Raw genomic sequence first — 22,870 nt, 5'->3', positions numbered from 1 at the left:
TTTCAATTATTGGGTCACGTAACAATGTACAATAGAAATGATATTGAGAGAATGAGTTATGGCTGGATATTGAAATGTAAAAGGTAAATAGAAAGGTTAAGATTTGATATGGACACACTAAAAAAAATATATGCTCTAAGTCAACCTTAGAAATGGTCCAACAAGCAACCAATTTGTGATCAGTTCATAAATTTTGTAGGCCCTCAATCACTTCCTCTTCAACGTTATCATTCAATGATATTTAGATTAAATGGTTTCAAATTTACCACTTTATTATTCAACAAATTGCAATAGATCATGTTTAAGTAACACTTATAATCAGTTAGTGTCGTGCAGGGTTCAATTAGGTAACATACATATTTTATTTGAAGAGTTTCCTATGAATATTATATTTATTTTAGTTTGAAAATTCTTTAAAACGGTTAAGTTTCAGATTGAATTCCTTAAACCTTTTAAAATTGTTATAGATAGGTCTATACATATAATTTACAAATCCCATAAGTTTTCATGACTCTATTTTCTTTAAAAAAATGTATAGTTTCCTATAAAAGGATTAATAACCGATAGGATTCAGGATTCCAAAGAAGTTGAATTTATATAAAGATTCATATATGCTTTTGCAAATTTTAGAAACATATATAAAATATTTCAATAATGAAAATCTGCATATATATTAAGTTAACCTGCGTTTTATTTTGTAATCTCCCTTATCTTCTAAACACAAGGGACTTCGTTGTATAATGAATGGCGTGTAATCATTTCATTACTTTTTTTTTTCTTATGTAACCACCATTAGTAATATTATTTTCGGCTAGTAATATTATAATGAAAAATTATTCCACTTTTAAATCTATTTTGTTGCTGATCTTATATTATGTGTTCAATGTACAGTATTACCGTTTTATTCATGTGATATTTAAAATTGATATTGTCTCCTAAGTCAAATGTATTCTAAACTTCCATAACCAAGAAGGAATTGTACCTTTAGTATCAACTACTAGTAAAAATATAGGCCTAATAAGTATCTATGTATCCATTTTGTTATGATAACAAATAATGAATATAATTGACTATATTATCATAATAAAAAATAATTATCAAAACTTTTCATTATCCAAATAAAAATAATTCGTTTTCATTAATTATTACAATCATACACATGAAAATACTTTCAATTTTTGTATTATAATGACGCATTATGAATAGTTTATTAACTGTTGCAGCTAAAAAATTGGCTGACGAAGTGAAAAGGGTAGAAAGAAATAAAAAAGTGTTTACAAGAAAACTTTTAAAATTAATCCGACGACTAATTGTTATAATATTTCTTCTATCTTCAAATTAAAACCCACGCCCTCACACATTCAATAAGTCAAATAAAAATAAACAAATGCATATTCCCATCAATCAAATTTCTTATTTACTTCGTTTCAACAGTCTAATAACTTGCTGAAATATAAACGCACATAAATATTATAGTGTTGGCTCATCCACCTAACATGTTTAGTCTGTCACAAATTAATACAATCATATATATATATTAATATTTTTTTATAACATAAGATTTTTCTTATATAGACAATTGTCAATTTGTTAATTTTTTATTAGTAATAGAGTTGAATTCATAACCACTCCTCTTTTTCTTTTAAACTCCTTCAAATCCAATTTATTCCTTCCTCAGGTTAGTCGAAGGGATCAAATCCACGATCTTTCTTTTCCTTCTCTTCTTTCTAACCACTAGACCATCTTATTATTATTTTTTATTTCAAAATTTCCCATCTCTTCTTTCTAACCACTAGACCACCTTATTATTATTTTTTATTTCAAAATTATTTGAAATATATATATATATATATATATATATATATATATATATATATATTATAATATAATAAAAAGTAAGATGAACCATACATATAAATAAAAGGACTCATAAATATATTATTTTAGTTAAAATTTTAGATTAAGAATAGTATTATAATTTCTTATATATATTTTTTTAATTGTCATTAATATCAAATCTATTCTTAATCTATTTTCAATTTAGAGAATAATATAGAATAAAATTATATCTGGAATTCATAAATATATCTTTTATTTATTTTGAAATGCCAGTATAATATGTTTATAATTATTTACAAATTTTGTTTATAATTATTACTAGTACTTATTAAAATGAGTATTTTTTGTTTTTGTTTTTGTAGTAGTCTAAATGTGATATAATTAAGACAATAATGTGAATCTTAATGAGCACGATAAAAGACACATGGTATGAGGTTACTTAGTAATTGAAAAACTTGAATAATTTAATGGTAAAAATCCTAGCTTGAACCTCACAAATAACGCAATTAAGGAACACGCATGACTTTTATTAAATCCCAGTTAACGATTACTTGTGAAACTCTATTGTGATCCCTCCAACCGTGACATGCCCCTTCCCAAACTTGGGCACCAAAGTCACCAACACATGCTCATCATCTTCAGCGTCCAAATCCTCCAATAACTCACTTATCCCGAGCCTCAAGTTTGTCTTCATCTTCTTGTGTTTGTGCTTATGTTTATGAGCCACATTCACAAAGCTCCCTGCAAACTCAGCCTTACTTGGCCCACCTGCCACATCGTCTTCGTCGTTAATATACACATCAAATTTCACACCCAACTCCCTCTCAAACTCAATCCCTTCTATCACCAGCACCTCCTCCTCCTCTTCCTTTTCCCTCTCGTTCCTACTCTTCTTTGGTCTCTTCACCATGGTGCTCACACTTGAATCCAAAACCACAGGAAACTTTGTTGTTTTGGAAGTCTCAGCGGCCAGTGCTGCACCACCACCAAAATTCATTGCAACTACTCTTCGCAAACGCGGTGTAGGCTTGGCTTCTAACCAAGGAACATCAACGTCTTGGTATACATATCCAAGCTTCGTAGTGTCAAGACAATCTTTCACCTTCACACGAATAAGATTTTTTTTCTCATCATAGAAAAGAAATCCAGATTCCAACCAATCGGGGTCAGTGATATCACTTCTCTTTCCTCCCAGTGTTTTCCATATGGTCCACATCCTATCCACATTAGCGTGATGAGAATAGAAAATAGGGTCTCTTGCGGCAGAATAGAGACTTCCCATATCCTCTAAATTAGGTTGCGTGTTATCACCTATCCATACATGAACAGGACCATGAGGAATGTTCTCCACAGTGCCACCACCGGGATCACTGTCCTCTCCTCCACGGTAAGCGCTACCGAAGAAGAGTGTGGGAGTTTTTGAACTTGACACAAGTTGTCGGTACATGGTGGTGAGATTGGTAGATATTTGCTGTTGAGTTGATCCAATGTGTTCCACCCCATTATAGTCTAGGTCAACGAGTTTCGGTGGTTTATGATTTATGTTTCGGAGGGAGTCATAAAGTGGTGACTTGGGATTAGTGTACATGGGAGGGATTGGCATACCATTGCGTGAATCCCAATTCCAAAACGGAAGGGCAAAATTTGGGTCAAGGTCCTTGATCAAACTTCCCAAGATTTTTTCATAGAAATAGAGGTACCAACGATGAAAGGGAAAGAAGAGCCAAGAGCTGTGAACTTGGAAATCAAGATCAGGAAAGCCAACTTGGTGATATGCACATCACAATAAGCAAAGTGGATGTTGGCCTGTTGGGTGAAACTGCGTGGATCGTTGAGAGGCAAGGCTTTCATGCGACGAAGGGCTTCTTCGTAATTGCGGAGGTAAGTGGCATTAACTAAATGACCAGCGGGTCTAACCTTAACTTGGGAGTTTTTGGAAAATGTGAAATCTATGATGTTTGAGGAGATTGGGGGGCAACAGTTGATTGGTTTGGCACCAGCGGGAAGGTCAGGTGGACCACATTTGGTTAATTCGGGTGGAGAGATAGGGGCTGCTAAGGACAATGTATCCCTGCTAAGGGTACCATAAAGGCTTCCTATGCCAATTAATACGTTTCTTCTATCAAACACAAAGCCCTTTTCTTTCTTACTTCCCGGATCACCATCGCCATTGCATGACACTTTTAGTTTTGTAACTTTTGGGACCTTCAAATTCTGATTTCTGAATAAGATAACGGAAGAATTGTGGTTTGAAATGGAAAAGTTTGGAGAATATAGAGAAGCCATGAATATAGGTAGATCAATTTTATTGTGTGCTTAGAGCTTGGGAAATCCCTCTCATTTTATAACTAACTTATGTAGACTATTCTCTTCTCTTTCGTGATCCAAAAAATAAGAGAAATATATTGAAGATTAACGTGGCGTCAATTAATAATCACGTGGATGGAGATCAACTGGTATTATTTTTTATTATCTATCTAAAGTAATTTCCATTGCCGTGCGAGTCACTATTATCTTCCCTGACGAATTCAAAGAATTCAAATATTGATGATCATAGACAAATTAATAAATAATAACGATGATGGCCAAACTTTACTATGACGTATAATAAATACTCCTATTTGTATTTTTTTATTAGTGTTTTGCATATGGCCTGAAATTTTGGATCTCTGCATGATCAATCTGAAGACACCCATTTTCCATGAAATAGTATGCAAATATCTTCAGACCATTTTTTTTTCTTTCCAGAACTAGTTTGTTTTATGACTATATTATTTCTATACAGTGCAATTACTTGACGACTGTTGATAGGTTGAGTTGCCAAACACAATGCATGCCATCTTCTTCTTAGAGCTTTTTCTTTTGTTATTGCTGTATAGATCACAAAAGCTTTTTACAGTTATTATTAACAAATTATGCTCATTTTAAATTATTCTTATAAAATCAACTTATTATAAGTATTATTTTTATTAATATATATCATAAATGAATTTTTTTTTTTGATATAATATTTCTAAAATATTTTTTTCACATCCAACTTAAACAAATCTCGTTTCAATATACTCCGGTGCAAATTACGATTTTAGCTTATTCTTATTATCGTTACAAAATCAATTTGTATAAGAATATTCTCACCTTTTATTAATGTGTAATGTGTGATTTCGAACTATTATTTTATTAAAAATCATTCAAATAGTTAAAAACCAAAAAACAACGCTAAAAATATTATATAAGTAATATATGCCATAATGAGAGAAAAAAATAGAAATAACAATGCTACGTTTACTATTGATTTAAGGGAATTACTTACCTCTCAGAGCATTGATTAAAAAAATAGAAAACAATTATTGAAAATCATAAAACATGATAAAAATGATAGGAAAACATATATTTTTCAAAAATGTACTGCAAAGGTTTTTTCGAGACAAAAACATTCACAATATGTGGAACTAAACGTAAAAGATATTTCTTTCATAAAAGCATGTATATACTAGCTAGTGACGTTGATTCTTGTTGAATATCTCATTTTATTTCTAAGATCTTATAGTGTGAGCTCTACGACATCCAATTGTGTGATAACTCTCATCGAGGGAGCTTTCACCCCTTTTAACCCAAGTGTGGTGGTAAATGATTGATTTATAATAATAAATGAAAACTATAATTAAAATATGTTTTATAATATATATTTTTTTAAAAATTAAATCAGTATCAATATAATATTATACTTTATTAAATATAATCATTATTGAGCCAATTGTTTAATTTGATCAAACAATGTATATTTTTACTACACAAATAATAATGTTACTTTTTTTTTATAGGAAGTGGCTTACTAAAGCATCACACTCTTATGATGAAGACCCTCTAGGCCACGTCATGCTCAAGGTCCAATCTTAGGTTTACATGCATCTCAAGCCCAAAGCCCACTAATAAGTCCAATAACAAGAGGCATGGTTAGAAGGATTCAAATGGGATTGCCTCAAGAGGATCAAATTCATCATGGACTTCCTATGTTATTCTCATGGGCTAAAGAAGACATCAAAATATGAGAGCACACATTATTGGCGCATTAGAATAGCTTTTATTTTGAGCCACATTTTAGGCCATGTTATAGAATAAAAATACTAAAGTACTTTATTGTTTAGTTTCAAAATTGGGCTAATGCAAGCCCAATTCAAATACCTTGGCCAAAAATGAGCTTGGAGGACAAGAGGACAAGGCTTTGGAGAGCCTCTTGTCCACTTGGTATATGCAAGGAGAGTGTGATTTTGCCACATGGCATTAGATCCCTTCCTCCTTTGCATCACACGACCCACATTTGTGCTTCTTCTCCGAGCTATATCTCCATTTCATTTTATGATACATTTTCATTTCATTTGGCCAGCCATGGTTCCTATAAATAGGGCCATTCTCCTCTTGTATTTGATTACTTTGGATTGGTAATAGACTAAGTGTTGAGAATACTCCACCTATTGCCTCTAGAGTCACTTTGCTATACTAGTTTCTACCAAGAACTCCTCTAGCCTCCTTCCCTAGAATAGATTTCTCTTCTAGGTTTCCTCTCCATTTCACCTTCCTTGCATCAAGAGCCTCCAAACTTGAACCCACTCCTTCATTCCAGCTCCATTTCTGCTGCAACCATGGCCTCTCTTCCCTCCACTTTCGTGCTCCAAGGTCCATCAAGTGGTATCTAGAGCCACTCAAGTCATGTTCATCATTTGTGTTGGTTTGAGTAAGGTTTCCTTCCATTCCTTGTGTTTTTCTTTTCATTTTTGTCTTGTTCATCTTTTTTTTTGTTTCTTCAAATTTTCTTCATTTCTACTGATTGTTGATTCAAATTGTAGTACTCATTGCTTCAATGGTGAATATGTGTTTTTAGGTTTCCTTTTTTTTTTTTTGTTTCAGCACTTGTTCTTTGAAATTGTAGTACTCATTGCTTATCATTTGTAGTACTCATTCCCTTTCCTCCAAGCATTTTTCTTATGGATCACATCTTATCCTAATTAGCGTGGTGAGAATAGAAAATAGGATCTCTTGCTGCAAAATAGAGACTTTCCATATCTTCCAAGTTAGGTGTTGTGTTATCACCAGTCCACATACCTAAAAGATTATGAGGAATGTTCTCTACAATGATCCACTAGATCATTATCCTCTCCTCTACGATAAACGATCAATACCCAATTTCACTCGAATTAATACAAATATCTTTAAAAAAAGTAAAATATAAAATATAAAAAAAATTATAAAATATAAAAAATAAAAAATAAAAAAATTAATAAAAAAATTAAAAAATAGAAAAAGGAAATGTTTTTGTGATTAAGTCCAATCCTTATTTAACATTCTCAATCTTCTATTTGTGTTTTTCTTCTACACTTTGATTTTTATTTTTAGCCCAATTTTTTATACTAACCCTCACTCTTGACTTCTCTATCACTTTTGTCTCAGTTTGACCATTAGAAATAATATCTTATATCATGATAAATTTCTTCCATTTTCTCCTCTTATAATGTTCAGTACAATTAAGGTCTCATACAAACACACATCTTTTTTTTTTCTTCTTTTACCTCTCTTAGAAAACAAATAAAAATTTGAGAGAACGAGGCAGGATAAGAAAAGAAAAAAAAAAAAAACCAACGTAGTTATATGTAAAGTTTAGAAGGTCGATCATTGTCAATATTTTGATTTTGATTTATGCATTCTCAATTTTTCATTATATTTTGTTTTATTATTTTGTATGTTTTTTTAACACTTAATTTTGAAATTCTCTTCATAGACATTAGTTATATTACTCATAAATATCTTATTCTAACAATCATGTAAAAAAATTGATAGTTTTCCAAGTTTCTTTTCATGATGTCTGTTTTGCAGTTTGTGTACCATGAGAAAAATTTTAAAATTATTATTTTTTCTTCAAGAAAGTATAAAAAAATATAAAGAACTAAATATAAAAAATATTTTTTTTTGTTTACGATGTCTATCTATCAGCTTGCGTCGCGTAATTTTCAAACAATTAAAAATACCCAAAAATTATAATTGGAATTCATAAATATATCTTTTATTTATTTTGAAATGCCATTATAGTATCAATGTCATCTGTTTATACATTACTATTAGTACTTACTAAAATGAGTATTTTTTTTGTTGTTGTAGTAGTCTAACATGTGATATAATTGAGACAGAAATGTGAATCTTAATGAGCACAATAAAAAACACATGGTATGAGGCTATTTAGTAAATAAAAAATTGAATAATTTAGTGGTGAAAATCCAAGCTTTATGGTTATGCGGTCAATCACTCCGAACCATAGTCTTACACATATAAAACCTTAGACACCACTTTTACACCAAAACCTTAAGGCAATAGTGTAATGGGTCTTTATTCTTATATAGTGTTTAACTTTGTCTATTTTATACAATGTGGGACTTTGACTCACACTTGGACTATTCCCAACAATATACACATCAAATTTCACACCCAACTCCCTCTCAAACTCAATCCCTTCTATCACTAGCACCTCCTCCTTTTCCTTTTCACTCTCCTTCCAACTCTTCTTTGGTCTCTTCACCATGGTGCTCACACTTGAATCCAAAACCATAGGAAACTTCGTTGTTTTGGAAGTTTCAGCGGCCAATGTGGCACCACTACCAAAACTCATTACAATTGCTCTTTGCAAACGCGGTGTAGGTTTGGCTCCTAGCCAAGGAACATCAATGTCTTGGTATACATATCCAAGCTTCGTAGTATCAAGACAATCTTTCACCTTCACACAAATAAGGTTTTTGTTCTCATCGTACAAAATAAATCCAGATTCAAACCAATCGGGGTTTGTGATATCACTTCTCTTTCCTCCCACTGTTTTCCATATGGTCCACATCTTATCCACATTAGCATGGTGAGAATAGAAAATAGGGTCACTTGCTGCAAAATAAAGACTTCCCATATGCTCTAAGTTAGGTTGCGTGTGATCATCGATCCATACATGAACAGGACCATGAGGAATGTTCTCCATAGTAACATCACCAGGATCAGTGTCCTCCCCTCCATGGTAAGTGCTATCGAAGAAAATGGTGGGAGTCTTTGAACTTGGAACAAGTTGTCGGTACATCGTGGTAAGATTGGTAGATATTTTTTGTTGAGTTAATTCATTGTGTTCCACCCCATTATAGTCTAGGTCAACGAGTTTCCATGATTTATGATTTACGTTTCGGAGGGAGTCATACAGTGGTGTATATAAATACACAATCTGTCCTATGAAAGGAGGCAGGGGAAAAAATAAATAAAAATATTCTCTACGCTTTTCTCTTAATTTCTCATTACCCCTCAAACAAACACACATTTTTTTTTCTTTTTTTTCCTCTTTTGAAAGAAAAATAAAAATCTAAGAGAAGGAGTCAAGATAAGAAAAAAAAAACAACGTAGTTATATGATTAGGAAAAAAAGAGTGAGATTAATAAAGAAGAGAAATTGAAAAGTTTAGAAGGTAGATCATTGTCTATATTTTTCTTTTAATTTATGCATTCTCAATTTTTCATTATATTTTGTTTTAATATTTTGTACGTTTTTTTAACACTTAATTTTGAAATTCTCTTCATGGACATTAGTTATATTACTCATTATTCTAACAATCATCTAAAAAAATAGATAGTTTTCCACATTTCTTCCCATGGAATCTATTTGGCAGTTTGTGTAGCATGAGAACAATTTTAAAATTCTTTTTTTTTTCTTTCAATTTTTCATTATATTTTGTTTTAATATTTTGTACGTTTTTTTAACACTTAATTTTGAAATTCTCTTCATGGACATTAGTTATATTACTCATTATTCTAACAATCGTGTCAAAAAACAGATAGTTTTCCACATTTCTTTCCATGGTGTCTATTTGGCAGTTTGTGTAACATGAGAACAATTTTAAAATTCTTTTTATCTTTCAATTTTTCATTATATTTTGTTTTAATATTTCGTACGTTTTTTTAACACTTAATTTTGAAATTCTCTTCATGGATATTAGTTATATTACTCATTATTCTAACAATCATGTAAAAAAATAGATAATTTTCTACGTTTCTTTCCATGGTGTCTATTTGGCAGTTTGTGTAGCATAAGAACAATTTTAAAATTCGATTTCTTTCCATTTTTCATTATATTTGTTTTAATATTTTGTACGTTTTATTAATACTTAATTTTGAAATTCTCTTCATGGACATTAGTTATATTACTCATTATTCTAACAATCATGTAAAAAAATAAATAGTTTTTCACGTTTCTTTCAATGGTGTCTATTTGGCAGTTTGTGTAGCATGAGAATAATTTTAAAATTCTTTTTTTTTCTTCAGGAAAATATAAAAAAATATATAGAACTAAATGTAAAGAATAGTTTTTTTTTGTTCACGATGTTTGTCTGACCACTTGCGTCGCGTAATATTAATTTTTAAACAATTAAAAATACACAAAAAAATTATAACTGGAATTCATAAATATATATTTTATTTATTTTGAAATGCCAAAATAGTATCAATGTCATTTGTTTTTGTTTTTGTTTTTGTAGTAGTCTAACACGTGATATAATTAACACACTAGTGTCAATCTTAATCAGCAGCCAATGTTGCACCACCACCAAAACTCATTGCAATTGCTCTTCGCAAACGCGGTGTAGGCTTCTTCTAACCAAGGAACATCAACTTCTTGGTATACATATCAAAGCTTCGTAGTATGAAGACAATCTTTCACCTTCCCACGAATTAGGAACAAAAGAGTGAGATGAATATAGGAGAGGAATTGAAAAGTTTAGAAGGTTGATCAATGTCAATATTTTTCTTTTGATTTATGCATTCTCAATTTTTTTATTATATTGTGTTTTAATATTTTGTACGTTTTTTTAACACTTAATTTTGAAATTCTCTTCATGAGCATTAGTTATATTACTCATAAATATGTTATTCTAACAATCATGTAAAAAAAATAGATAGGTTTTTCAAGTTTCTTCCTGTGGTGTCTGTTTTGCAGTTTGTGTACCATGAGGAAAATTTTAAAATTCTTTTTTTCATAAAAAATAGCTTTTTTTTACGGTGTTTGTCTGACCGCTTGCGTCGCATAATTTTAAAAATATTAAAAATACCCAAAAACTATAATTGGAATTCATAAATATATCTTTTATTTATTTTGAAATGCCACTATATAATTGAGACATATATGTGAATCTTAATGAGCACACGATAAAAGACACATAGTACGAGGCTATTTAGTAACTGCAAACTTAAAAAATTTAGTGGTGAAAATTCTAGCTTGAACCTCACGAATAACGCAATTAAGGATCACGCATGGCTTTTATTAAAACTTTTTTGCTTTTTTGAATCCCAAGTAATGATCACTTATGAAATTCTATTGTGATCCCTCCAACGGTGACATGTCCCTTCCCAAACTTTCGCACCAGAGTCACCAACACATATTCATCATCTTCAGCACCCAAATCCTCCAATAACTCACTTATCCCGAGTCTTAAGTCCGCCTTCATCTTCTTATATTTTTGCTCATCTTTATGAGCCACATTCACAAAGCTCCCTGCAAAGTCAGCCTTACTTGGCCCACCTACCACATCGTCTTTGTCGTTAATATACACATCAAATTTCACACCCAACTCCCTCTCAAACTCAATCCATTCTATCACTAGTACCTCCTCCTCTTCCTTTTCCCTCTCCTTCCAACTCTTCTTTGGTCTCTTCACCATGGTGCTCACACTTGAATCCAAAACCACAGGAAACTTCGTTGTTTTGGAACTCTCAGCGACCAATGCTGCACCACTACCAAAACTCATTGCAACTGCTCTTTGCAAACGCGGTGTAGGTTTGGCTCCTAGCCAAGGAACATCAACGTCTTGGTATACATATCCAAGTATCATAGTATCAAAACAATCTTTCACCTTCACACGAATAGTGTTTTTGTTCTCATCGTAGAAAATAAATCCAGATTCCAACCAATCGGGGTTTGTGATATCACTTCTCTTTCCTCCCACTGTTTTCCATATGGTCCACATTAGCATGGTGAGAATAGAAAATAGGGTCACTTGCTGCAAAATAGTGTCAGGTTTTACAGAGGGGGTTTCACTAGGGAGAACAACACCAATGAAATCTGAGCCTAACCACATAAGACACTGACACCACTCTCAACCCAAAACCTTAAGGCAGACTCACACTTGGATTCCTAACAATCTCCCCCTCAAGGGTGAGTCCCTTCAACCAGTCCTAGTGTGGCTGATCATCCTCACGGACCAGCTACTGATCACATCGCCTTGGTAAGCTATTGCCTCACCAACTAGCTAATCAAACGCGAGCCCCTCCTTGGGCGGATTCCTCCTTTTGCTCCTCAGCCTACGGGGTATTAGCAGCCGTTTCCAGTTGTTGTTCCCCTCCCAAGGGTAGGTTCTTACGCGTAACTCACCCGTCCACCACTGGAAACACCACTTCCCGTCCGACTTGCATGTGTAAGGCATGCCGCAAGCGTTCATCCTGAGCCAGGATCGAACTCTCCATGAGACCTGCACTCGTCTGAGCCAGTTTTTTAACCATCGGTTCTGATACCACTTGTCAGGTTTTACAGAGGGGGTTTCAATAAGTCAAATAAAAATAAACAAATGCATATTCCCAACAATCAAATTTCTTATTTACTTCGATTCAACAGCCTAATAACTTGCTGAAATATAAACGCACATAAATAATATAGTGTTGGCTCATCCACCTAACATGTTTAGTTTGTCACAAATTAATACAATCATATATATATATATATATATATATATATATATATAGATATTAATATTTTTTTATAACATAAGATTTTTCTTTTATCGACAATTGTCAATTTGTTAATTTTTTATTAGTAATAGAGTTGAATTCATAACCAATCGGGGTCAGTGATATCACTTCTCTTTCCTCCCACTGTTTTCCATATGGTCCACATCCTATCCACATTAGCGTGATGAGAATAGAAAATAGGGTCTCTTGCGGCAGAATAGAGACTTCCCATATCCTCTAAGTTAGGTTGCGTGTTATCACCTATCCATACATGAACAGGACCATGAGGAATGTTCTCCACAGTGCCACCATCGGGATCACTGTCCTCTCCTCCACGGTAAGCGCTACCGAAGAAGAGTGTGGGAGTTTTTGAACTTGACACAAGTTGTCGGTACATGGTGGTGAGATTGGTAGATATTTGCTGTTGAGTTGATCTAATGTGTTCCACCCCATTATAGTCTAGGTCAACGTTCGGTGGTTTATGACTTATGTTTCGGAGAGAGTCATAAAGTGGTGACTTGGGATTAGTGTACATGGGAGGGATTGGCATACCATTAGGTGAATCCCAATTCCAAAACGAAGGGCAAAATTTGGGTCAAGGTCCTTGATCAAACTTCCCAAGATTTTTTCATAGAAATAGAGGTACCAACGATGAAAGGGAAAGAAGAGCCAAAAGCTGTGAACTTGGAAATCAAGATCAGGAAAGCCAACTTGGTGATATGCACCATCACAATAAGCACAGTGGATGTTGGCCTGTTGGGTGAAACTGCGTGGAACGTTGAGAGGCAAGGCTTTCATGCGACGAAGGGCTTCTTCGTAATTGCGGAGGTAAGTGGCATCAACTAAAGGACCAGCGGGTCTAACCTTAACTTGGGTGTTTTTTGGAAATGTGAAATCTATGATGTTTGAGGAGATTGGGGGGCAACAGTTGAAAACAATTTTAAAATTCTTTATTTCTTTCAATTTTTCATTATATTTGTTTTAATATTTTGTACGTTTTATTAATACTTAATTTTGAAATTCTCTTCATGGACATTAGTTATATTACTCATTATTCTAACAATCATGTAAAGAAATAGATAGTTTTCTACGTTTCTTTCCATGGTGTCTATTTGGCAGTTTGTGTAGCATGAGAACAATTTTAAAATTCTTTTTTTTTCTTTCAATTTTTCATTATATTTTGTTTTAATATTTTGTACGTTTTTTAACACTTAATTTTGAAATTCTCTTCATGGACATTAGTTATATTACTCATTATTCTAACTATCGTGTAAAAAAACAGATAGTTTTCCACGGTTCTTTCCATGGTGTCTATTTGGCAGTTTGTGTAGCATGAGAACAATTTTAAAATTCTTTTTATCTTTCAATTTTTCATTATATTTTGTTTTAATATTTTGTACATTTTTTTAACACTTAATTTTGAAATTCTCTTCATGGATATTAGTTATATTACTCATTATTCTAACAATCATGTAAAGAAATAGATAGTTTTCTACGTTTCTTTCCATGGTGTCTATTCGGCAGTTTGTGTAGCATGAGAACAATTTTAAAATTCTTTTTATCTTTCAATTTTTCATTATATTTTGTTTTATTATTTTGTACGTTTTTTAAACACTGAATTTTGAAATTCTCTTCATGGACATTAGTTATATTACTCATTATTCTAACAATCATGTAAAGAAATAGATAGTTTTCTACGTTTCTTTCCATGGTGTCTATTTGGCAGTTTGTGTAGCGTGAGAACAATTTTAAAATTCTTTATTTCTTTCAGTATTTCATTATATTTGTTTTAATATTTTGTACGTTTTATTAACACTTAATTTTGAAATTCTCTTCATGGACATTAGTTATATTACTCATTATTCTAAGAATCATGTAAAAAAATAGATAGTTTTTCACGTTTCTTTCCATGGTGTCTATTTGGCAATTTGTGTAGCATGAGAACAATTTTAAAATTCTTTTTTTTCTTCAGGAAAATATAAAAAAATATATAGAACTAAATGTAAAGAATAGTTTTTTTTTTTGTTTACGATGTTTGTCTAACCACTTGCGTCGCGTAATATTAATTTTCAAACAATTAAAAATACCCAAAAAAATTATAACTGGAATTCATAAATATATATTTTATTTATTTTGAAATGCCAAAATAGTATCAATGTCATTTGTTTTTGTTGTTGTAGTAGTCTAACACGTGATATAATTAACACACTAGTGTCAATCTTAATGAGCAAAGACACATGATAAGAGACTATTTAGTAGCTGAAAATTTGAATAATTTAGTGGTGAAAATCCTAGCTTGAACCTCATGAATAACAAAATAAAGGATCACATATGACTTTTATGAAAAAAAATTTTAATACCAGGTAACGATCACTTGTAAAACTCTATTGTGATCCCTCTAACACAGAAATGCCCCTTCCCAAACTTGGGCACCAAAGTCACCAACACATGCTCATCATCTTCAGCACCCAAATCCTTCAATAACTCACTTATCCCGAGCCTCAAGTTTCGTCTTCATCTTCTTGTGTTTGTGCTTATGTTTATGAGCCACACTGACAAAGCTCCCTACAAACTCATCCTTACTTGACCCACCTGCCACATCGTCTTCGTCGTTAATATACACATCAAATTTCACACCCAACTCCCTCTCAAACTCAATCCCTTCTATCACCAGCACCTCCTCCTCCTCTTCCTTTTCCCTCTCGTTCCTACTCTTCTTTGGTCTCTTCACCATGGTGCTCACACTTGAATCCAAAACCACAGGAAACTTTGTTGTTTTGGAAGTCTCAGCGGCCAGTGCTGCACCACCACCAAAATTCATTGCAACTGCTCTTCGCAAACGCGGTGTAGGTTTGGCTTCTAACCAAGGAACATGAACGTCTTGGTATACATACCCAAGCTTCGTAGTGTCAAGACAATCTTTCACCTTCACACGAATAAGGTTTTTTTTCTCATCATAGGAAAGAAATCCAGATTCCAACCAATCGGGGTCAGTGATATCACTTCTCTTTCCTCCCACTATTTTCCATATGGTCCACATCCTATCCACATTAGCGTGATGAGAATAGAAAATAGGGTCTCTTGCGGCAGAATAGAGACTTCCCATATCCTCTAAGTTAGGTTGCGTGTTATCACCTATCCATACATGAACAGGACCATGAGGAATGTTCTCCACAGTGCCACCATCGGGATCACTGTCCTCCTCCACGGTAAGCGCTACCGAAGAAGAGTGTGGGAGTTTTTGAACTTGACACAAGTTGTCGGTACATGGTGGTGAGATTGGTAGATATTTGCTGTTGAGTTGATCTAATGTGTTCCACCCCATTATAGTCTAGGTCAACGTTCGGTGGTTTATGACTTATGTTTCGGAGAGAGTCATAAAGTGGTGACTTGGGATTAGTGTACATGGGAGGGATTGGCATACCATTGGGTGAATCCCAATTCCAAAACGAAGGGCAAAATTTGGGTCAAGGTCCTTGATCAAACTTCCCAAGATTTTTTCATAGAAATAGAGGTACCAACGATGAAAGGGAAAGAAGAGCCAAGAGCTGTGAACTTGGAAATCAAGATCAGGAAAGCCAACTTGGTGATATGCACCATCACAATAAGCACAGTGGATGTTGGCCTGTTGGGTGAAACTGCGTGGAACGTTGAGAGGCAAGGCTTTCATGCGATGAAGGGCTTCTTCGTAATTGCGGAGGTAAGTGGCATCAACTAAATGACCAGCGGGTCTAACCTTAACTTGAGGGTTTTTGGGAAATGTGAAATCTATGATGTTTGAGGAGATTGGGGGGCAACAGTTGAAAACAATTTTAAAATTCTTTATTTCTTTCAATTTTTCATTATATTTGTTTTAATATTTTGTACGTTTTATTATTACTTAATTTTGAAATTCTCTTCATGGACATTAGTTATATTACTCATTATTCTAACAATCATGTAAAGAAATAGATAGTTTTCTACGTTTCTTTCCATGGTGTCTATTTGGCAGTTTGTGTAGCATGAGAACAATTTTAAAATTCTTTTTTTTTTCTTTCAATTTTTCATTATATTTTGTTTTAATATTTTGTACGTTTTTTAACACTTAATTTTGAAATTCTCTTCATGGACATTAGTTATATTACTCATTATTCTAACTATCGTGTAAAAAAACAGATAGTTTTCCATGTTTCTTTCCATGGTGTCTATTTGGCAGTTTGTGTAGCATGAGAACAATTTTAAAATTCTTTTTATCTTTCAATTTTTCATTATATTTTGTTTTAATATTTTGTACATTTTTTTAACACTTAATTTTGAAATTCTCTTCGTGGATATTAGTTATATTACTCATTATTCTAACAATCATGTAAAGAAATAGATAGTTTTCTAGGTTTCTTTCCATGGTGTCTATTCGGCAGTTTGTGTAGCATGAGAACAATTTTAAAATTCTTTTTATCTTTCAATTTTTCATTATATTTTGTTTTATTATTTTGTACGTTTTTTAAACACTGAATTTTGAAATTCTCTTCATGGACATTAGTTATATTACTCATTATTCTAACAATCATGTAAAGAAATAGATAGTTTTCTACGTTTCTTTCCACGGTGTCTATTTGGCAGTTTGTGTAGCATGAGAACAATTTTAAAATTCTTTATTTCTTTCAGTATTTCATTATATTTGTTTTAATATTTTGTACGTTTTATTAACACTTAATTTTGAAATTCTCTTCATGGACATTAGTTATATTACTCATTATTCTAACAATCATGTAAAAAAATAGATAGTTTTTCACGTTTCTTTCCATGGTGTCTATTTGGCAATTTGTGTAGCATGAGAACAATTTTAAAATTCTTTTTTTTCTTCAGGAAAATATAAAAAAATATATAGAACTAAATGTAAAGAATAGTTTTTTTTTTGTTTACGATGTTTGTCTAACCACTTGCGTCGCGTAATATTAATTTTTAAACAATTAAAAATACCCAAAAAAATTATAACTGGAATTCATAAATATATATTTTATTTATTTTGAAATGCCAAAATAGTATCAATGTCATTTGTTTTTGTTGTTGTAGTAGTCTAACACGTGATATAATTAACACACTAGTGTCAATCTTAATGAGCAAAGACACATGATAAGAGACTATTTAGTAGCTGAAAATTTGAATAATTTAGTGGTGAAAATCCTAGCTTGAACCTCATGAATAACAAAATAAAGGATCACGCATGACTTTTATGAAAAAAAATTTTAATACCAGGTAACGATCACTTGTAAAACTCTATTGTGATCCCTCTAACACTGAAATGCCCCTTCCCAAACTTGGGCACCAAAGTCACCAACACATGCTCATCATCTTCAGCACCCAAATCCTCCAGTAACTCACTTATCCCGAGCCTCAAGTTTCGTCTTCATCTTCTTGTGTTTGTGCTTATGTTTATGAGCCACACTGACAAAGCTCCCTACAAACTCAACCTTACTTGGCCCACCTGCAACATCGTCTTCGTCGTTAATATAAACATCAAATTTCACACCAACTCCCTCTCAAACTCAATCCCTTCTATCACCAGCACCTCCTCCTCCTCTTCCTTTTCCCTCTCGTTCCTACTCTTCTTTGGTCTCTTCACCATGGTGCTCACACTTGAATCCAAAACCACAGGAAACTTTGTTGTTTTCGAAGTCTCAGCGGCCAGTGCTGCACCACCACCAAAATTCATTGCAACTGCTCTTCGCAAACGCGGTGTAGGCTTGGCTTCTAACCAAGGAACATCAACGTCTTGGTATACATACCCAAGCTTCGTAGTGTCAAGACAATCTTTCACCTTCACACGAATAAGGTTTTTTTTCTCATCATAGGAAAGAAATCCAGATTCCAACCAATCGGGGTCAGTGATATCACTTCTCTTTCCTCCCACTGTTTTCCATATGGTCCACATCCTATCCACATTAGCGTGATGAGAATAGAAAATAGGGTCTCTTGCGGCAGAATAGAGACTTCCCATATCCTCTAAGTTAGGTTGCGTGTTATCACCTATCCATACATGAACAGGACCATGAGGAATGTTCTCCACAGTGCCACCACCGGGATCACTGTCCTCTCCTCCACGGTAAGCGCTACCGAAGAAGAGTGTGGGAGTTTTTGAACTTGACACAAGTTGTCGGTACATGGTGGTGAGATTGGTAGATATTTGCTGTTGAGTTGATCTAATGTGTTCCACCCCATTATAGTCTAGCTCAACGTTCGGTGGTTTATGATTTATGTTTCGAAGAGAGTCATAGAGTGGTGACTTGGGATTAGTGTACATGGGAGGGATTGGCATACCATTGGGTGAATCCCAATTCCAAAACGAAGGGCAAAATTTGGGTCAAGGTCCATGATCAAACTTCCCAAGATTTTTTCATAGAAATAGAGGTACCAGCGATGAAAGGGAAAGAATAGCCAAGAGCTGTGAACTTGGAAATCAAGATCAGGAAAGCCAACTTGGTGATATGCACCATCACAATAAGCACAGTGGATGTTGGCCTGTTGGGTGAAACTGCGTGGAACGTTGAGAGGCAAGGCTTTCATGCGATGAAGGGCTTCTTCGTAATTGCGGAGGTAAGTGGCATCAACTAAATGACCAGCGGGTCTAACCTTAACTTGAGGGTTTTTGGGAAATGTGAAATCTATGATGTTTGAGGAGATTGGGGGGCAACAGTTGAAAACAATTTTAAAATTCTTTATTTCTTTCAATTTTTCATTATATTTGTTTTAATATTTTGTACGTTTTATTATTACTTAATTTTGAAATTCTCTTCATGGACATTAGTTATATTACTCATTATTCTAACAATCATGTAAAGAAATAGATAGTTTTCTACGTTTCTTTCCATGGTGTCTATTTGGCAGTTTGTGTAGCATGAGAACAATTTTAAAATTCTTTTTTTTTTCTTTCAATTTTTCATTATATTTTGTTTTAATATTTTGTACGTTTTTTAACACTTAATTTTGAAATTCTCTTCATGGACATTAGTTATATTACTCATTATTCTAACTATCGTGTAAAAAAACAGATAGTTTTCCACGGTTCTTTCCATGGTGTCTATTTGGCAGTTTGTGTAGCATGAGAACAATTTTAAAATTCTTTTTATCTTTCAATTTTTCATTATATTTTGTTTTAATATTTTGTACATTTTTTTAACACTTAATTTTGAAATTCTCTTCATGGATATTAGTTATATTACTCATTATTCTAACAATCATGTAAAGAAATAGATAGTTTTCTACGTTTCTTTCCATGGTGTCTATTCGGCAGTTTGTGTAGCATGAGAACAATTTTAAAATTCTTTTTATCTTTCAATTTTTCATTATATTTTGTTTTATTATTTTGTACGTTTTTTAAACACTGAATTTTGAAATTCTCTTCATGGACATTAGTTATATTACTCATTATTCTAACAATCATGTAAAGAAATAGATAGTTTTCTACGTTTCTTTCCACGGTGTCTATTTGGCAGTTTGTGTAGCATGAGAACAATTTTAAAATTCTTTATTTCTTTCAGTATTTCATTATATTTGTTTTAATATTTTGTACGTTTTATTAACACTTAATTTTGAAATTCTCTTCATGGACATTAGTTATATTACTCATTATTCTAAGAATCATGTAAAAAAATAGATAGTTTTTCACGTTTCTTTCCATGGTGTCTATTTGGCAATTTGTGTAGCATGAGAACAATTTTAAAATTCTTTTTTTTCTTCAGGAAAATATAAAAAAATATATAGAACTAAATGTAAAGAATAGTTTTTTTTTTGTTTACGATGTTTGTCTAACCACTTGCGTCGCGTAATATTAATTTTTAAACAATTAAAAATACCCAAAAAAATTATAACTGGAATTCATAAATATATATTTTATTTATTTTGAAATGCCAAAATAGTATCAATGTCATTTGTTTTTGTTGTTGTAGTAGTCTAACACGTGATATAATTAACACACTAGTGTCAATCTTAATGAGCAAAGACACATGATAAGAGACTATTTAGTAGCTGAAAATTTGAATAATTTAGTGGTGAAAATCCTAGCTTGAACCTCATGAATAACAAAATAAAGGATCACGCATGACTTTTATGAAAAAAAATTTTAATACCAGGTAACGATCACTTGTAAAACTCTATTGTGATCCCTCTAACACTGAAATGCCCCTTCCCAAACTTGGGCACCAAAGTCACCAACACATGCTCATCATCTTCAGCACCCAAATCCTCCAGTAACTCACTTATCCCGAGCCTCAAGTTTCGTCTTCATCTTCTTGTGTTTGTGCTTATGTTTATGAGCCACACTGACAAAGCTCCCTACAAACTCAACCTTACTTGGCCCACCTGCAACATCGTCTTCGTCGTTAATATAAACATCAAATTTCACACCAACTCCCTCTCAAACTCAATCCCTTCTATCACCAGCACCTCCTCCTCCTCTTCCTTTTCCCTCTCGTTCCTACTCTTCTTTGGTCTCTTCACCATGGTGCTCACACTTGAATCCAAAACCACAGGAAACTTTGTTGTTTTCGAAGTCTCAGCGGCCAGTGCTGCACCACCACCAAAATTCATTGCAACTGCTCTTCGCAAACGCGGTGTAGGCTTGGCTTCTAACCAAGGAACATGAACGTCTTGGTATACATACCCAAGCTTCGTAGTGTCAAGACAATCTTTCACCTTCACACGAATAAGGTTTTTTTTCTCATCATAGGAAAGAAATCCAGATTCCAACCAATCGGGGTCAGTGATATCACTTCTCTTTCCTCCCACTGTTTTCCATATGGTCCACATCCTATCCACATTAGCGTGATGAGAATAGAAAATAGGGTCTCTTGCGGCAGAATAGAGACTTCCCATATCCTCTAAGTTAGGTTGCGTGTTATCACCTATCCATACATGAACAGGACCATGAGGAATGTTCTCCACAGTGCCACCACCGGGATCACTGTCCTCTCCTCCACGGTAAGCGCTACCGAAGAAGAGTGTGGGAGTTTTTGAACTTGACACAAGTTGTCGGTACATGGTGGTGAGATTGGTAGATATTTATTGTTGAGTTGATCTAATGTGTTCCACCCCATTATAGTCTAGGTCAACGTTCGGTGGTTTATGATTTATGTTTCGAAGAGAGTCATAAAGTGGTGACTTGGGATTAGTGTACATGGGAGGGATTGGCATACCATTGGGTGAATCCCAATTCCAAAACGAAGGGCAAAATTTGGGTCAAGGTCCATGATCAAACTTCCCAAGATTTTTTCATAGAAATAGAGGTACCAGCGATGAAAGGGAAAGAATAGCCAAGAGCTGTGAACTTGGAAATCAAGATCAGGAAAGCCAACTTGGTGATATGCACCATCACAATAAGCACAGTGGATGTTGGCCTGTTGGGTGAAACTGCGTGGAACGTTGAGAGGCAAGGCTTTCATGCGACGAAGGGCTTCTTCGTAATGGCGGAGGTAAGTGGCATCAACTAAATGACCAGCGGGTCTAACCTTAACTTGAGGGTTTTTGGGAAATGTGAAATCTATGATGTTTGAGGAGATTGGGGGGCAACAGTTGAAAACAATTTTAAAATTCTTTATTTCTTTCAATTTTTCATTATATTTGTTTTAATATTTTGTACGTTTTATTAATACTTAATTTTGAAATTCTCTTCATAGACATTAGTTATATTACTCATTATTCTAACAATCATGTAAAGAAATAGATAGTTTTCTACGTTTCTTTCCATGGTGTCTATTTGGCAGTTTGTGTAGCATGAAAACAATTTTAAAATTCTTTTTTTTTCTTTCAATTTTTCATTATATTTTGTTTTAATATTTTGTACGTTTTTTAACACTTAATTTTGAAATTCTCTTCATGGACATTAGTTATATTACTCATTATTCTAACTATCGTGTAAAAAAATAGATAGTTTTCCACGGTTCTTTCCATGGTGTCTATTTGGCAGTTTGTGTAGCATGAGAACAATTTTAAAATTCTTTTTATCTTTCAATTTTTCATTATATTTTGTTTTAATATTTTGTACATTTTTTTAACACTTAATTTTGAAATTCTCTTCATGGATATTAGTTATATTACTCATTATTCTAACAATCATGTAAAGAAATAGATAGTTTTCTACGTTTCTTTCCATGGTGTCTATTCGGCAGTTTGTGTAGCATGAGAACAATTTTAAAATTCTTTTTATCTTTCAATTTTTCATTATATTTTGTTTTATTATTTTGTACGTTTTTTAAACACTGAATTTTGAA

At 33.1% G+C, this 22,870-nt stretch overlaps 1 protein-coding gene and 5 pseudogenes across 1 annotated transcript; all 6 read right to left on the bottom strand.

The window, feature by feature from the left end:
- Nucleotides 1-2,244: 2,244 nt before the first annotated feature.
- On the bottom strand, nt 2,245-4,138 carry LOC114187958 (polyphenol oxidase, chloroplastic-like; annotated as a pseudogene).
- A 2,198-nt stretch (nt 4,139-6,336) lies between these two features.
- LOC146885942 (polyphenol oxidase, chloroplastic-like) lies at nt 6,337-8,944 on the bottom strand. Its single transcript, XM_085675142.1, has 2 exons — nt 8,298-8,944; nt 6,337-6,529 (listed from the first exon to the last, which is right to left on the bottom strand). The coding sequence occupies exons 1-2, from the start codon at nt 8,942-8,944 to the stop codon at nt 6,337-6,339; spliced, it is 840 nt and encodes a 279-aa protein (XP_085531268.1).
- A 2,259-nt stretch (nt 8,945-11,203) lies between these two features.
- Nucleotides 11,204-13,678, bottom strand: LOC146885941 (polyphenol oxidase, chloroplastic-like; annotated as a pseudogene).
- Nucleotides 13,679-14,996: 1,318 nt separating this feature from the next.
- LOC114188623 (polyphenol oxidase, chloroplastic-like) lies at nt 14,997-16,550 on the bottom strand (annotated as a pseudogene).
- Nucleotides 16,551-17,868: 1,318 nt separating this feature from the next.
- Nucleotides 17,869-19,423, bottom strand: LOC146885940 (polyphenol oxidase, chloroplastic-like; annotated as a pseudogene).
- A 1,318-nt stretch (nt 19,424-20,741) lies between these two features.
- On the bottom strand, nt 20,742-22,296 carry LOC146885939 (polyphenol oxidase, chloroplastic-like; annotated as a pseudogene).
- Nucleotides 22,297-22,870: the final 574 nt, after the last annotated feature.

This window comes from Vigna unguiculata, chromosome 6, assembly GCF_037176805.1.
Source record: "Vigna unguiculata cultivar grain cowpea cultivar isolate G323 ecotype 2 chromosome 6, ASM3717680v1, whole genome shotgun sequence".
Lineage (NCBI taxonomy): Eukaryota > Viridiplantae > Streptophyta > Magnoliopsida > Fabales > Fabaceae > Vigna > Vigna unguiculata.
This window is presented reverse-complemented; position numbering and strand designations above follow the sequence as displayed.

Coding starts and splice junctions, on each gene's coding strand:
- LOC146885942 (XM_085675142.1), bottom strand. CDS start 8,944: ATGTACCGACAACTTGTTCCAAGTTCAAAGACTCCCACCATTTTCTTC. Junction 6,530..8,297: donor TTGGGTGTGAAATTTGATGT/GTATATTGTTGG, acceptor GAGTGGCTCTAG/ATACCACTTGATGGACCTTG.